The sequence below is a fragment of the Pongo pygmaeus genome, chromosome 1, assembly GCF_028885625.2.
Source record: "Pongo pygmaeus isolate AG05252 chromosome 1, NHGRI_mPonPyg2-v2.0_pri, whole genome shotgun sequence".
Taxonomy (NCBI): Eukaryota; Metazoa; Chordata; class Mammalia; order Primates; family Hominidae; genus Pongo; species Pongo pygmaeus.
In genome coordinates, this window is record NC_072373.2 from 220,028,622 (window position 1) to 220,045,687 (window position 17,066).

The 17,066-nt window shown below is 44.5% G+C and overlaps 2 protein-coding genes across 2 annotated transcripts in view; one reads left to right on the forward strand and one right to left on the reverse strand.

Moving 5' to 3' along the window:
* MTOR (mechanistic target of rapamycin kinase) overlaps nucleotides 1–17,066 on the forward strand; it is a 157,063-nt gene that overhangs the window by 65,269 nt on the left and 74,728 nt on the right. The window lies entirely within an intron of this gene.
* On the reverse strand, nucleotides 350–12,986 carry ANGPTL7 (angiopoietin like 7). Its single transcript, XM_054439701.2, has 5 exons — nucleotides 6,376–12,986; nucleotides 3,960–4,060; nucleotides 2,555–2,749; nucleotides 1,671–1,869; nucleotides 350–1,477 (listed from the first exon to the last, which is right to left on the reverse strand). The coding sequence occupies exons 1-5, from the start codon at nucleotides 6,743–6,745 to the stop codon at nucleotides 1,308–1,310; spliced, it is 1,035 nt and encodes a 344-aa protein (XP_054295676.1). The 5' UTR covers nucleotides 6,746–12,986; the 3' UTR covers nucleotides 350–1,307.

Sequence of the window (17,066 nt, forward strand, 5' to 3'; positions counted from 1 at the left end):
TGGTTATTTATTAGAAAGCGCACACACACCACTTTTACTTGGTTAGCCCCGAGCATTAGGGTAAGGTCTGCTGGCCTGTTTTTGCTTCTCTATCCTAAGTAGAATAGAGGGTCTGATAAGGCTGGATGCCTTCACTGCCCAGCCCCAGATATGTAATCCCCTTTATAAAGAATTGTCCTGGTTGCTGCCCTTTTGTCCCTCACCTGTTCCCTTTTGGCTTCTGCTCCCCGCTTGGTTGCCCTGAACACCAAAACAAACCCCGGGCCTCTGTCACTGCTTACTCTCTGATTTAACTTTAACTTTTTATCCTGCTCTCAGTGGTAATGGTAAGAATTTAAAAAGAAAATACTCATGTTTTGAAAGTGTTTATTGTAGAAGGAAAAGAAACGTTGAATGTTTAAAACAAAACCACAATATTTTATTTTTACAAAATAAGATGCTTATATACAGCATTTATTATTAACTATAACGCCATCTACCTTCAGTTTTCAGCCATTTCCTACAGACAAAATTTAAAAGGAAGCTCCTTGAGCTTGTTTCTTACAAAGTAAATAAAAATAGATATACCTGTATTAACTATGAATATTTTAAGGCAGTTTTGTGCCGGCATCCATGAGAAACTCTGTCCACCTCCTGCCGGTGCTTTGTACCTTTCAGTGCTGTACATGACCAAGGTGAGCAGGGGCAGTGCTCAGAGTCTGATCGCCAGATGCAGTGCCCTGGAGTTTCCTCCCCACAAGTCCAGCCTGGGTCAGTTCCAGCCGAACAATTTTTGTGTTTTAAAAATAATGTGGAGACTCAAGATAATTTCACTGGATTTAAAAATATAAATACCATCTCCCACCTGCCTCCTTCACTCCTTTCTGTAACACTCAAAAGCCTCTCCTTTGAGAATCAAAATAATATGGTTCTTTTTAGCAAAGAGATTTGTGTTTTGCCCTCACATAGCCTAAGCCTTAAAGAAAATAGATAAAACGATCTCAAAATTATTTTCTTTCACAGACAAATCATGTGGAAAAGACAAGCTACTGCTATGTCAGGGATCTTGGGCAGAGAGACCCCACTCAGTCTACCCCCTTGAGAAGGATGTGGCAGGACCCATTGGGTTTAAATAGTTCATCCTGTTTACTGTAACATCCTTGGTACATATGATTTTTTTGTGCTCCTTGGAGACTTATTCTTTCTTTGGAGATTATAGGCTGTTTCTCAGTCCTGCCCTTTCTAACACTCTCTTCCTATCCTCATCTGCCCTCATCCAGTCTCCAAGTGTCTCAGTTTCTGCATCCGTGCTCCACGGCAGCCTCCTTTTAGGGCTTGAAGTCTTCCGGGCGGATTTTCATCTCCACCTGTTTGAGGGAGTAGGTAGATCCATGCCAGCCATACCAGGTGATGCCATCCAGGTGCTTATTGTGCTCGCCCAGGCGGTAGTACACTCCATTGAGGTTGGAGTCTGTGCAGCAGTTGTACCAGTAGCCACCTGGCATGAGAAACAGACCCAGTGCTAGTAAGTTGACTGTGATAGACCAGACATCAGGTAAGGAGTTAGAGCCAGCGTCAGAAAGAATACCAAAACCGGAATATCAACTGTACAGTTATAATTCACTCTTCTCCTCAAGTGGGATTATGAGCTTGTACCTGAACTTCTCCTTTCCTGTCCCCCCAAATCTCACCTTTGCGGAGCTGTGCACACTTGTCCAAGCAGTTGTCATTGTCCTTGTCCTTGGTGCTGAAGGCTGTGTTGTTATGATACTGGAGGGCGTCGTTCCCCACATTGCCAGTGTAGTTCCCCAGGAAGAGGCGATAGCTGTTGAGTTCATTGCCCAGAACAAAGTGGCTGTACTCAGCGTAGCGCAGGTTGCCCTCCCAGTCCTGTCAGGAGGAGCAGAGCCTTAAAGAAAGTGCAGCAGGCTCCATTTCATGCTGTCTCTATACCCCTTCTCTCCTGACAGTCCCGTGGCCAAACATCTTTTTTATAGGTGTGAATCTAATAAGACTTTATTACTTGTTTACCTCTAGTTTACTGTGTTAACCTGGGAATCAGAAAACAAGGCTCGAACTTCTTTCCTGATTAACCATATGGCCTCGATTAGTCTCTCTTTCTATATTCCTCACTTTCCTGCCTATAAGGTGCAGCTATGTTTTTGCTGAATCCTACACAAAGCTGCCGTAAGAGAAACGTGAGGATATAGTGAGTGCTTTCAGACCTTCAGCAAGGGTCCCCAAACAGTATCAGTAAGATTTGCACCTAAAGGACCGCATGCTCGGCCAGAGCAGAGACTAGTGTTTGGCACAGCTGACTGTTGAATTTGCTCTACTCTGGCCTGGGTCTGGCCTCTTCCTGTCCCACCTGCAGCCCCACTTTTGTCGGGGGGTTGGGGGGTGCAGAAAGGAAAAATACCTATTTTTCCTCAACTCCATTACAACTTGCAGGAAAACCATCACAATGAATATACAGATTTGTCTTGAATCGGAATAGGAATGGCACCCCCGGAGTTGTATGCAGTCATGTGTAGTGGCACTGGTCCAGTCATGGGGCCCCTGACCTTGTGCTTACCTCCATCTCTACACGCAGCCGGGTTGGCTGTCTGGAGAGCCGGTGGATGTGTTCGTTCCCCAGCCAGAAGTCCCCACGGATGCTGCCAAAGCCCTGCTTGTACTGCTTCCAGTCCCGGTAGAAGGAGACAAGGCCACTTTTTCGTCTCTGGATGATGGTCCAGCCTCCGCCTGAAGTCTCCATGTCACAGAACACCTGAAGCACAGGGGATACTCTGGTGAGGGACTTGCAGGGGCAGAAGGCAGGAGCAAGAGGGCAGGCTTCCCAACCTGTTCCTGTCCCTGCAGAGCCAGTAGATATCTGCACTCCCGCAGTCACACTGGCTCGCTCGAGCAGTGATGCTGCCCCACTGCTGGTGAGCTGGGGCGGGTGGTGCACTGCTGTGGAAGAACGATGCGAATTGGGCCTGGGGGTGAGTGCACATGAAGCTTGGAGGGAAAAATCCAGATACTTTTTTTTTTTTGAGGCAGAATTTCACTCTTGTTGCCCAGGCTAGAGTCCAGTGGTGCAATCTTGGCTCACTGCAACCTCCACCTCCTGGGTTCCAGTGATTCTCCTGCCTCAGCCTCCCTAGTAGCTGGGACCAGAGTGCCTGTCACCACACCGGGCTAATTTTTGTATTTTTAGTATAGACGGGGTTTTAGCATGTTGGCCAGGCTGGTCTCAAACTCCTGACCTCAGGTGATTGTTCCGCCCACCTCGCCTCCCAAAAAACTTGGGATTACAGGTGTGAGCCACTGTGCCTGGGTGAAAATCCAGATACTTTTGATGCTGCCTTCGTGTTTTCTTTTCTCCTCCCCCAAGGAATAGCTGTTCTAGGACATGGCAAGAGATTTAAACTAAGTTATGTGGTGGTTATAAGAATAATCTCATCTATGTTAGAAGGCTTGGTGTTTGACTGATAATGATTTGAAGGGGCCAAACAGATGCCTGGGTTTGGAGTGCAGGGCATAAACTGAGTGTTTGCATAGCTCTGTGGTGTTTGGTGTGTTTGCTTGTGTTTGAGTTTTCCTTTTTTTTTTTTTTAATTGAAATGGAGTCTCACTCTGTCTCCCAGACTACAGTGCAGTGGCGTGATCTCAGCTCACTGCAACCTCTGCCTCCTGAGTTCAAGCGATCCTCCTGCATAGCAGGGATTACAGGTGCCCGCCACCATGCCTGGCTAATTTTTTTTATGTTTTTAGTAGAGACAGGGTTTCACCATGTTGGCCAGGCTGATCTTAAACTCCTGACCTGAAGTGATCCACCTGCCTCGGCCTCCCATAGTACTGGGATTACAGGTGTGAGCCACTGCACCCAGCCGAATTTTCCTTTCTTTAAACTGTGAATGGCCCTGTTGTTGTAGTCCCCTTGAGGGGGTGAAGGACAGGTATTAGGGCATGGCCAGTGACTGTAATGACCTCACCTCCAGTTCAGGGCTGCCCAGGAAGTCATCAGGAGGAAGCTTATACACTCCAGAGATGCGGTAGTTCTTCTGGTAGAGGGAAGAGCAGTCGTAGATGGCGTCTACAAGAGAACAAACCACAGGGTGAGCATTTAGACCCAGAGGCTCCATCTGAGTTGAGTGTTTAGAGACTGAGCCTTTATTTCTACCCTGGGATTCCCACTGGTGTTAATTACCTGTCAGTGTCTGCATTTGGGAGAGGTGGATATGGGGAGATCCAGAGGGGGTGTATTTTGGCTTTACTAGTGGTGGAGCAGAGGGGTAGGGAAGCCCTTCACCTGGATAGCATTCACCTGGGACGTTCCAACAGGTGGTTTCAGGTTAACTCTGAAATAAATTATTCTGCTATAGCTGGGCCATGAATTCTAGAAATGTTACAGTGTATGAGGGCCACGTAACGGATACTCCTGTCAGATAGCTTCAGACTTCTTAGACAGCTACCTCTATAACAAATCAGTTGTGAATATCTCATAGAGTCTGGTTTTGTTGATGTTTCCTCATTGGTTGTTTTTGTTGTTGTTCAGAGGTGGTGGCTACTGCCACCTGAGACCATAATTAAGGGAGATAGATTTTATTATCATATATTTTCCCCTTCCATCCAGCTAGGACCTCAAAACACTCAGAAGAACCTTTGAGGCCTTCCCCCCAGAAGTTTTGTTAAAACAATGAAATGAGAGCATCAGACTGGCCAGTTTTTTACTCTAGGGCCATGGAGCTGCTACTTTATGCAGGATTTAGGCTCTGTATTCTAAATATCAAAGAGCACTGTGGAAGAGACAGCCTTTTCCGATAGGATTCAGAGACTGTGGCCCTTACTATCCAAGAGAAGCTTCCTGCCTGCTATGTCTCGGGGTGCTTTTCTTGGTGACCACTGCACTGGGACCTTAGAGAGGAGCACCAAGATGGCAGATGGGAGTTGTCCGAGGCACCTAGGTTTTCTTGCAGAGCACCTTGGGAAAGGGAGGCAGAGTACGTGTGCCTTCCCCATCACTATTCTTCATTTCCTCTTAGTGGTGAAAGCACCAACTTACTGCTTCCTCTAAGGGACTACCTACTTATAGAATATAAGGGTAACTGAGCACTTGGTCATAGAGAAGAAAAATAAGGAATGATGTCCTGGGCAAGAAGAGCAAGAGACCTGGTGGGAGAGCTGCACCTGACCCCAAGAACCTCCTTGCAGGATGGTGAGAAAGCCTCCTGTTTGGATGAGCAGGAAGTGGCACGGTCAGATTCCTCTGTCTGGCCTGTTCTTCCGCATGTCTGGTTTCATCTCACAGACCAAATCAGGACTCACTTGTCTGGAAAATGGCCTGAGAATACCTTTCTAATCCCAAACTGAGGGCCAGGAAGTCCATGCTTAGAAAGTGATTGATACATGTTGGTTCAGGTAACAGAATTTTCAAGCTTGGTTTCATGTTAAAACTTTTTCTTAATTTGAGCTGAGGTTAACCATTCACTTAGTCAGTAGAAGCTGATCATGTCTTTGTTCTTCATGTAGTTTATAATGGGACCAATGGTTTTTATATCAGCAAGAAATGACATGTCTATAGGATATGCTCCTTACAACTAATATTTTCCTGATAATTTCAGAAAACCAAATTTTTATCTCTAAACCGTAAATTCATGTTGGCCCACCTGAGCTGAGCTAACCAGAAATAAAAGTTATTTTGCAAAAGAAAGATTAAATTTATCTTATTTTTGGCCTATTAAGTCTATATTTCAGCATTGCATTTAAAAAATCCTGTATTCGGAGAAATTCATTTAAGACCATGGAAAAAAATAGACGTATCACAATTGAGGAACCTTAAGGAGCCGCATCCTTCCTGAACACAAAGGGACTCTTCACATGGTTATGTGTCTCTACACTTAACTCTGAGCCAATGAGAAGAGTTATGTTTACAGAGAGAGGACACAAAATTCCATTAATGCTCATTCCCGGTAAATCTTAGGAACACCAGAGAACTGTTTCTAGCAAAACTTTGCTTCCAGAGGAACAGCTGTTACAGTTTGGTGCTTCCTTGGAATTTCTTGAGGTATAGCCTGTCAGCTCTTGGTGAGGAAGTAGCAGAGCTACACCAATCAGGAAGACTTGAACCCTGCTTCTAAGACTTGCTGGGTGACTTTGGGCAAACCATGCAGTATCTCAGCACTCCAAAATGGTAGGCTGAAACACTGTGTGGATAAAAGAGACCCGTGAAGGTGTTAGGTAAAGTTACATAGCATTAGAAGTCAAAGGAAATACTGCATAAGCCTTTGCTAAAGGGAAAGTATACCCCCAAAAGAGGCCCCAGTAGTGGTTCTGATGACCAGGATATGTAGGAGCAGTGCTGTAGATGGGGAGGCACTCCACACTCCCGCAGGGGACTGGTCTCCTTACCTGCGGAGGTCTGAGTGACCGTCTGCGCCGCCTGCAGCTGCATGATGTCGATTTGGTTGTTCATCTCGGAGTACTTGCTCTCAGCATCTGTGAGCCGCGACTCCATGCGCTTGCTGTTGCTCTCCAGCTCCATCACCTGCATGACCACGCTGACCCAGTCCCTCTCCTGCTTCTTGTTCAGTTCACTCAGCAGGCTGCTAAGGTTGGCAACTTGGGCCTTGAGCTCCTTCACCTCCTCACAGCAGTTGGCCGCTTTGAGCTGTGCTGGTGTCTTGCGCTTTGAGGGCTTCTGCAGCCACGCTGGGTGGCTGACAAAGGCCATGATGAAAATGCAGAGCCAGGTCACAGCTGAGAGAGGCTTTTTCAGCATCTTTTGTGGGTTTGGGTGAGGAAGGCTCTTCCTTCAGGGGAGTATGGAGATGCCCAGCTGAGGTCTGCAAAGCTGCAGCAGGCTGACTGAACCTTACGCTTTCAATCTGAGGGCCTCGCCACTTTGTTGTTTTCTCTTTCCTTGCTCTTTGCTAGCCTTTCTCAAAGCTTGAGTCTCTGACAGGGGAGCTGAATGGGTAGCTTATAGCTTTCCTTCCCAAGCCCGAATGCTCCACAAGTCAGCATCTTAAATATTGTTTGCTGCCTGTACCTCCACCCCCACCATGGCTGCACCAGGCTTTAGCCCCTCCCAGCTCATCTGGGAGGGTCAGGTGCCTGTTGGGTGAAGTCAGCGGCAACTTAGGCCAGAGAAGGGGAGGAGGGAGATGGGGCGAGTCTTTCTTTCCTTGCCTGTACAGTCTCTGGGCTGAGACAAGAGGACTGTGAATTTGTGTGTTTCCAGTTTCACCTATTAGATTATGCCCCTGCCAGCCACTGGCTCAACTCTATCAGCAAGCAGGGCAGGGTCAGAGGAATTTCCAAATTCCGTTCAAAAGGTTATATAACCATGGGGTGAGCATAAGGTAGGCAAAAGAGACGCTACTCACCCAGGGAGGCCTGTTAATGTAATCCATGCTGTTTATATGAGGATCTGGTATATTTTGACATCCTGCTGAATATGCTTTTATCTAGGCTGATTATTCCCGTCTCTGATCATTATTTAGTATTTTATAAAATCCTTACTCAACCTGGATCTAACACTATCTCACATTTGAAATCTTCCAACTTAGAAAAGTTCTAGAAATAGAAGAATACAGTAAATCTCTTAGGAAGCAAAAAAAAGACTTTGTAGCCACAGGGTTTGGACAGTTGTCTTTTTACATGCTTTCTCCTTCAACAAAGAGGGGGCCAGTATTAGCATCTAACACTTGATATTTTGCAAGGAGGTGTCAGAAGATTACAACAGAGATGAAAACTCAGCAGTGCCAAGCATGTCTGGGGTTGGTCACCCACGCTTCTGTCAGTTTTTAGGCAGGACAGAGAACAAGGCCCATCCTTAGCCCGTGGTTCAAAGCTTGGAAAATATATTAAAATATAGAGAAAAGAATCCTTGTCACCTAATAAATCCATATCTAGAGTCTCATTTCCCTCTTTCTTTGCTGGTATGCTTTGCAATTTGAAATTATTCCTCCTCTATTTGTGTATGACTTTGTATCTAAAAAACATGAATATTGTAATTTTTCATGTACTATATATGAAGGACAATGCTCTTTTGAAAACAAATGTGAAAAACATGGAATTTCAGCAAACATCCTTAAAATAAGCTTTTCACTAAGAATCTATACGAAGGTTCCTCTGTCCTTAAAACAGTAACTCTGTCTTTGGAGCATACGATTGCCGTTTCCATGTTATGGAGCCACTCAGGCAGTTACTTGTACTGTTGTAGTCAGCGTGGGTCCTTCCCACATAAGCCTGATGCCTGACAGGTCTCCTCCCATGCCATAATCCCCCAGAGCTCTTTTCCAGTCAGGGCTTCTAGCTCCTCAGAAAGTAATTTCTGTTCAGGCAGCTGGAGTTACTGAACAATTTTTTTTTCTCAGAATCAAAAAGCAGTAGAGGATCAGGTGGATCAGAGTTTGTTTTCTCACAACCCAGCCTCCTTTGCCTGCTAAAGGGTGAGGATGTTACTGATGCCCTTATAGCAACTTGGCATTCTAATCAAAAGATTCTGTTGAGAATTGGCACTGTCTGCCAGTCTCTGCTCTCTTTTTGCAAATGTCTAGCCCAGCTAGGCACCGCAGCCTTAGCTCCATAGCATTCATTTCAGTAATGAGAATCTGGCCCCAAATGTTGGCATCCTACAAGGTCTGCTAAAAATAGGGATTTTCAAGTGGATCTCCTGGCCATCAAATGACACTGAGCTTAAACCACATGCCACAGAAGTGCTATGTACCATACAGTCATGTATAGCAGGGATCCCTAATCCCCAGGCTGCAGACCTGTTCTTGTCCATGGCCTGTTAGGAACAGGGCCATACAGCAGGAGGTGAGTGGCAGGTGAGTGAGCATTACCGCCTGAGCTCCGCCTCCTGTCAGATGAGTGGCAGCATTAGATCCTCACAGGAGTGTGAACCCTTTTGTGAACTGCACATGTGAGGGATCTAGGTTGCGTGCTCCTTGTGAGAATCTAAGTACTGCCTGAAGATCTGAGGTGGAACAGTTTCACCTCGAAACCATCCCCCATCTCCCCACCTCCACCCTGGTCCATAGAAAAATTGTCTTCCACGAAACCAGTCCCTAGTGCCAGAAAGATTGGGGACCACTGATGTATAGCATCCCACGTGACCCTGCTGCCTTGGAACTCCCATGTAACAGTGCAGCAGAGAAAGCACAAAAGAACAATGGAACTTTGTGGAGTTCTAGCCAGCTTTTGTTTATTCTTCCCAGTAGCTCACCCAAACAGGAAAGTGTTATGAGTTGATTCTTATATCTGGGCAGAAAATAAATTAATCATTCATATTTGTACCCCATGTAACAGTCCCTTTTAGGAAAGGTAGGAGGAGGTTCGTAAGTTTGGATCAGAAGCATCTAGCCTTTAGCATGAGTGTCTGGTCTTTGACATTTATTTTCTGGAAACTTATTTCTAACATAAGGCAATACTTGAAGACAGAAGACAGAAGCTCTTGAATTGCATAAGCTGCCCAAATGTCAATACTCACCCCCCTCCAGTTTTGAGGAAAAATAGCTAATTAAGGATATTTCTCATGCCAGAAGATTATCTATTTTCTAAAACATCCACAACCTTATGATGTCCTAGATTCTGAATATCTAAGTGAAGGAAAAAGAAGTCCTTGTTTTGAGCACAGCTAAGCCAGTAGAGAAAACCATGAAGGATGTAGAGGACTAAAATGGTATTGCCCTCTCTGAAAGAGGCTTTTAAGTCCTTCTTTTTCTTCCTTTCAGTGAGCAGAGTGACCTTAAAAATGGGAATTAACTGACAAAATCTGGAAAACCTAGGTTGGATACTGTTGAGATTTTCCTTTTCTCCATTTTGCTGGTGTTGAAAGAGGGCTAGCTTGGTGCTCCTGGAAAAGATGTTTATGAAAATTAAGCTTATGTTCTTAATGAAAAAAGTCAGTGAGGTTGTACTCAATCTGGAGGTTCTCAAAAGACTTCACAGTGTTTGGGCCGCACTGCCTTGGGCTGGCACCAAGGTAATCCGAGGGTCACAGGGCAGGGGAGCACCTAGGGGTGGTCTCTCCTTCTATCCAGAAAGGAACGTCAGATCTCATTTGCTTGAAAATGCCCCGTTGGAGAGACTGCTGCCCACTCTCAGCTTGTGGAATGAATACATCTCAGAAGAAGCTGCCTTGCTGTTAGTTTTAATTGTGTACCTCAAAGGAATATTTCACTTCTTCTGAAGTCTTTGAATAAACCACAGCCTGCCATACTCTATACAGCCATTGAATATCTGCCTTTTTTTCTTTTTTTTTGAGACAGTCTTGCTCTGTCGTCCAGGCTGGAGTGCAGTGGCGCAATCTTGGCTCACTGCAAGCTCTACCTCCCAGGTTCACGCCAATTCTCCTGCCTCAGCCTCCCAAGTAGCTGGGACTACAGGCACCTGCCACCATGCCCAGCTAATTTTTTGTATTTTTTAGTAGAGCCAGGGTTTCACCATGTTAGCCAGGATGGTCTCAATCTCCTGATCTGTTGATCCACCCACCTCAGCCTCCCAAAGTGCTGGGATTACAGGCGTGAGTCACCGCGCCCGGCCAAATATCTGCCTTTCTAGCACTCCATCCCATTCCTGTCTCAACTGAAAGTCCAAGTCCATCACAGAAGATATTTCCATCTTTTCCCTAAGCTTTCTAATTTGCTACTTCTATCAAAGAATGTGTCCTGAACCTATTAGAAGTCTTTTCTCTCAGGCCTTCTCTTACAGTCCTGTTTTGTTTTGTTTTGTTTTGTGACAGGGTTTCACTCTGTTCAGGCTAGAGTGCAATGGAGCAACCATGGCTCATTGCAGCCTCAACCTCCCAGTCTCAAGTGATCCTTCCACCCCAGCCTCCCGAGTAGCTAGGACTGTAGGTGTGCACCACCACACCCAGCTATCTTTTTTTCTTTCTTTCTTTCTTTCTTTCTTTTTTGTAGTGATGGGGTCTCACTGTATTGCCAGGGCTGGTCTTGAACTCCTGGGCTCAAGTGATCCTCCACCCTCAGCCTCTCAAAGTGCTAAGATTACAGGCATGAGCCACCATACCTGGCCAGAGTCCGTTTTAATTTATGGAATATAGTAAAAAAAAAAAAAAAGTCTCTCTGATTTCTGTCAGGACTTTATAGCTCTGTTAGCTACCATTCAAGTTGCAGAATCCAGCGATAATTCTGGCCCAGTGTCTGGCAGTCTAGTTAGACAGCTGAACTCTTGGACAGTGTGACATGCTAGTATAGGAGACACAGAGGACAAGGAGGGCCTTCTAGAGAAGTGATACCTAGGTTTTAAAGAAAAAGGAGGAAATAGCCAGGAATGGGAGAGGATGTTGTGAGCAAAGGTGCAGCTATGTGAAAGACTTGGACTAGTGGGAGAATATAAGTAGTCGAGTGTGGCCTAAGAGTCAAGGGGAAGAATAATGGCAGCAGAAGCTAAAGCTGGAGAGGTGGAGGGGGGCCGTGCCCGGGGAGCCCAGGTGAGGAGCGGGACTGATCCTCTGTAGACATGGGAAGGAATCCTAGAGGTTTTTCCCTCTTGTTCCATTGTTTTCCTGAGTTCCACCAGGAAAGTGGCCTTGGTAATTGCCAAACAATTTATTTTTTATTTTTTATTTTTTTAGAGACATAGTCTCATTCTGTTACCCACCCTGGAGTGCAGTAGTGCAATCATATAGCTCACTGAAACCTGGAACTCGTGAGCTGAAGCAGTCCTCCTGCCTGAGCCTCCAAAGTAGCTGGGAATACAAGCGCACATCAACACGCCTGCCTGTTTTTAAATTTTTTTGTAGAGACGGAGTCTCACTATGTTGAGGTTGGTGTGGAACTCCTAGCCTCAAGAGATCTTCCCATCTCAACCTCCCGAAGTGCTAGGATTACAGGCCTGAGCCACCACACACAGCCCAAACAAGATTTTTTCACCGCAAATGAATGATTTAGAATGTGAGAATTTCTTAAAATTGTAATGCATTCATATTAAATACCCTGACGGGGTCATTTGGCATTAGGATTAAGGAGGTAGTACATATAGCGCTTGAGTTCTTAGGCCTAGAAGCAGATAAATCTGAATTCTAATCCCTCATTAGCACTTGATTGCTGTGTGGCCATGGGCATATTACTTCTCTGAGTTTGCCAGCCTGTGAAATGGAGATAAAAATCAAAACTGTCTCATACCACAGGGTTTTCATGAGAATTAAATAAAGCAAAGGGTTAAATAACCAAGGTATTTTTGGATAAGGAAAATAAATTTGGAAGAGTTACACTACTACATATCAAGATTTATCATAAAGCTACAATAAGTAAGGCAGTACAGTATTGACATAGGATGAACAAATGGAACAGAATTAAATGTCCAGAAACAGACCCACATATATAGAGATACTTAATTTTGTGTATTTATATTTCTGTATTTATTCCTTTCCTCTCAAGCCATGTGATAGAGACACTTGATTTATGACAAGGTAGCACCACAGAGTGGTGAGGAAAGGACTGCTAAGTCAGCTCAATAGCCTTATGGGGGAAGAAAAATTTTTTTTTTCCCTCAGTGATCCTTTTTCTGAAAGAAAAAAACTGTTGATTGTTACCTCACACCACACACAAAAGCTCAAGTCCAGGAGATTTAAACTCTTAAGTGTGAACAGTAAAACAATAAAATTTATAGAGGATAACGTAGGAGATTAGGTGGCTTCTTAAGATAAGCAAAGATTTCTTAAACAAGATACAAAAAACACCAATCATAAAGGAAAATATTAAGAAATGCAACAAAAGAGTCATTCTGTTCATTGGAAGACACAATGAAGAGAATGAAAGGCAAGAAATATTTCTATTATCTTCAATATTGTATATGTATTATACCCAGAGTGTATAAAGAACTCTTTTCAAACAATAAGAGGGAAAAAGGTAGCACAATTAAAAGATTGGTAAAAGAAGCCAGGTGCAGTGGCGTGTACCTGTAGTCTGAGCTACTCGGGAGGTTGAGGTGGAAGGATTGCTTGAGCCCAAGAGTTGGAAACCAGCCTAGGCAACATAGAGAGACTCTGTCTGAAAAAGAAAAAAATAAAATATTGACAAAAGATGTGAACAGGCACTTAGTTCACAAAGATATCCAAAAGGCTTATAAATACATGAAAAGCTATCCCATCTCATTAGTCATTATGGAAATAAAAATTTAAATCATAATAAAATGCCACTGCACGCCAACCAGAAGGGTTGAAATGGAAAAGACTGAAAATAGCAAATGTTGACAGAGATTGTGAAGCAACTGAGCTTTTCATGTCCCATTGGTAGAAATGTAAATTGGTAAAGCCACTTTGGAAAACAATCTGTCAGTATCTTATAAAGCTGAACATATCCTTATATGTAACTCAACAATTCTGCTGTAGATATTTTCCAGCAGAAGTGCAAGCCCACATGCTCCAGAAGACATGGACAAGAGTGTCCGCGTACTACCCCTCGTAATAGCCAAACACTGAAAACAATCCAAGTGTTCATCTGCAGTAAGATAGGTAAATGGTGGTATATTCACACCATGAAATACTGTTCAGCAATAGAAAGGAAAAGCTGTTGTGACATGCAGCAGCCTGGGTGCATCTCACAAACATAGTGTTGAATGTTTATATAATAAAGCTCAAAAACTGAGCAAACAACCCCATTGTGTTAGAAGTCAGAGTAGGGTTTACAGACCTCTGGGGACACAGAGGGGAGCAGTGATTGGGAGGGGGCTCAGTGCTTCTGAGCTGCTGGCAGCTAGTTGTGTTCTGTTTCTGGTCTGGGTGGTAATTACAAAGGTGTCTTCACTTTATGATAATTCATCAAACTGTACACTTAGGTGTTATATTCTCCTATATGTATGATACTTGAATTAGGATGTTTGCGTAAAAATAGATAATGCACATAAAACACTTGAACTAGTATCTGACACATAGTCAATGTCTAGCAAATATCAAGTAGTAGTATTGTACCAAGTAGTAGTATTATTTAGTACACAATTGTTGTCTCATCATAAAAGTATTTGCTGACTACCCTAGTCTAACATAAATCCCCATGTTTTTCTCTAAGCACTCTGTTCTCTTCATGGTATTTGCCACAAAAGCACTTATTTCAGTTTGTACTTTTTTTTTTTTTTTTAAGATGGAGTTTCGCTCTTGTTGCCCAGGCTGGAGTGCAATGGCGCAATCTCAGCTCACTGCAACCTCCGCCTCCCAGGTTCAAGCATTTCTCCTGCCTCAGCCTCCTGAGTAGCTGGGATTACAGGCATGCACCGCCATGCCTTGCTAATTTTGTATTTTTAGTAGAGATGGGGTTTCTCCATGTTGGTCAGGCTGGTCTCGAACTCCTGACCTCAGGTGATCCACCCGCCTTGGCCTCCCAAAGTGCTGGGATTACAGGTGTGAGCCACTGCGCCTGGCCTCGGTTTTTACTTTTTTGTGTATCTAGTTCTCTAACCTGTAAGCTCTGTGAAAGCAAAGAACATGTTTGTCTTATTTTCCACAGTACCTCTAGCATCTAGCACTTAGCATAAAGCCTAAGACAAAATACATACTAAATTAGAACTTGTCAAATGAAATAATGAATTCCAAACAGAAGGTTCTCTTCCCCCTAAATATCTATTATGGAGACTTACGGTCTCTCTCCATGGGCGTTTCCAGTGTTTTACTGTGGTAAGGTCTTCATTGTAGGGCGCCACATTCTGTCCTGCATGGGGCCAGTTTTCCTTCTTTAGGTCTTAGTCATAGAATCAAAGAAAGTGAAAACTGGGAGAGTTGAGATCCTTTGTTTCAACCCTCTTTTTAATTTTTATTTTATTTGTTTATTTATTTTGAGATGGAATCTGGCTCTGTCGCCCAGGCTTGAGTGTAGTGGTGAGATCTCAGCTCAGTGCAACCTCCGCCTCCCGGATTCAAGCAGTTCTCCTGCCTCAGCCTCCCGAGTAGCTGGAATTACAGGTGCCCACCACTTCATCCGGCTTCAACCCCATTTTTTAAATCAATAACTTGAGGTAGCTTCCTTATTGTATAATACATTGTATACATCTTCCTAGACATCACCAGGCTGTGTCTCATCACTCTTTTTTACTTATGAAGATCATCAGCAAGAGGACCACAGAGTATCTGAGATCGGGTTTTCTCCCTCTCCTGTTTATTCCAGAAGCTGGTGTAAATGACATGTCTGATTACTTCAACCTGCACTGGCCCTAGGGGCCGCATGCAACAGCTAATGTTGACAAAATGAAGAAAGTAACATGTCCCCATAAAAACTGCCTTATTTCGGGCGGGCAAGGTGGCTCATGCCTGTAATCCCAGCACTTTGGGAGGCCAAGACGGGCAGATTACAAGGTCAAGATATCGAGACCATCCTGGCCAATGTGGTGAAACCCCGTCTCTATTAAAAATACAAAAATTAGCTGGGTGTGGTGGCACACTTCTGTAGTCCCAGCTACTTGGGAGGCTGAGGCCAGAGAATTGCTTGAACCCGGCAGGTAGAGGTTGCAGTGAGCCAAAATCTCACCACTGCACTCCAGCCTGGCGACAGAGCAAGACTCCGTCAAAAAAAAAAAAAAACCTGCCTTATTTCTGGGCAGCTGTAGTCCCCATATTTTATCCCCAGTAACCTAACAAAGCTTATCTGTCCCCACAGGGAAATCAAATGTCCATTATATTGCAATTTCAGTAAATCATCCTTAGCTAGAGACAAGACCTTGTCAGGGGTTGCAGGACAAGATCACATGTCCACCCCCTCAAGCTGTTCTCTGAACTACAGAGCTTCTCTTTGGGTTAGACACCTCCACCCTGACTTAGGCACCACAAACTGGAAAACAGGCCTGGTCATTCTTTAAGAATGTTAGAGGATTTGTGCCAGTTATGCCTGAGCAACCAATTAATGGCAAGGGTGACTGGGTTTTACAGTCTGCAGGCAAGGGGCTAAATGGGCAAACAAAACCCACTCTTTGTCTTAATTCTAAACACATGTTTCCAAGGTGCCAGTATTGTGCTGCTTAAAAGTATGAGTCCTGCTTTTACAGTTGTTTCCTGGCTTCCAGAAAAGGTATGTGGTCCTTTTCTTTTTCTGTACCTCTGCTGGAAGAAAAAGCAGTCAGTCCACAGAGGTGAGGTTTTGCTCACAGCAAAACACATTCCAGGCTGGGTGCAGTGGCTCACTCCTATAATCCCAGCACTTTGGGAGGCCAAGACAGAAGGATTGCTTGAAGCCAGGAGTTCAAGACCAGCCTGGGTAACATAGGAAGACCCTGTCTCTGTAAAAAGTTTAGTGGGGCATGATGGCATGCGCCTGTGGTCTCAGCTACTCAGGAGGCCAAGGCAGGAGGATCACTTGAGTCCAGGAGTTTGAGGCTGCAGTGAGCTATGATCGCACCACTGCACTCTAGCGTGGGCAACAGAACAAGACACTATCTCAAAACAACAAAAAACCACATTCCAAACTTCTGTGTTCACGCTGACTTCAGAAGGGCCAGTGTGCCTGTAGGAATCTGTGCCCTTTGTAGAAAAGCTCCATGCTGCAAAGAATAGGAGAAAAGAGCAAAAGCAGAAGCAGATTGTATCTTTGCTGTAGCCCCATTTTTTTTTTTTTCAAATGCACTTTTAGATTCAGCCCAAGAGGCCACATCTCTCACCAGTCATCAGTAGAGCATGCATTTACTTGCAGCTGCTGTCAAGACTTCCCCCAGGGTCACTGTAACAGCTTGCCCTTGCAGAGCGTCTTACGAACCCCAGGAAAGGCTCTTCAGTGGAGAAACCTCTCCATCAGCAAGGAATTGTAAGAAGAGGAGAGTTCTGGGGTTTCTCCTAAAGCTGGCCAAAAGGACAGAGGGGCTTTTGTTACAAAAGAAGACCCTTCTAAGGGGAGAAACTTGCTGTATTTCAGTGGTATCCCTAAACTCTTCTACAAAAACTAGCTTATCCTTCGGACTACCTGGAGATTTAATGGGACTGCTCTTATGCTGACTTAGAGAAACTGCTTCTGATTTTTATATAACACTGGGGGAGGGAAAGAAAGTGCTAGCAGTTACACTGTGTCCCAGTGCTCTGAAACCTTGAATTGTACGCTGCATCCCAATTTCAGAGATGTTAAGGTGTGAAAAAAATGTGTGTCTTAGAACTG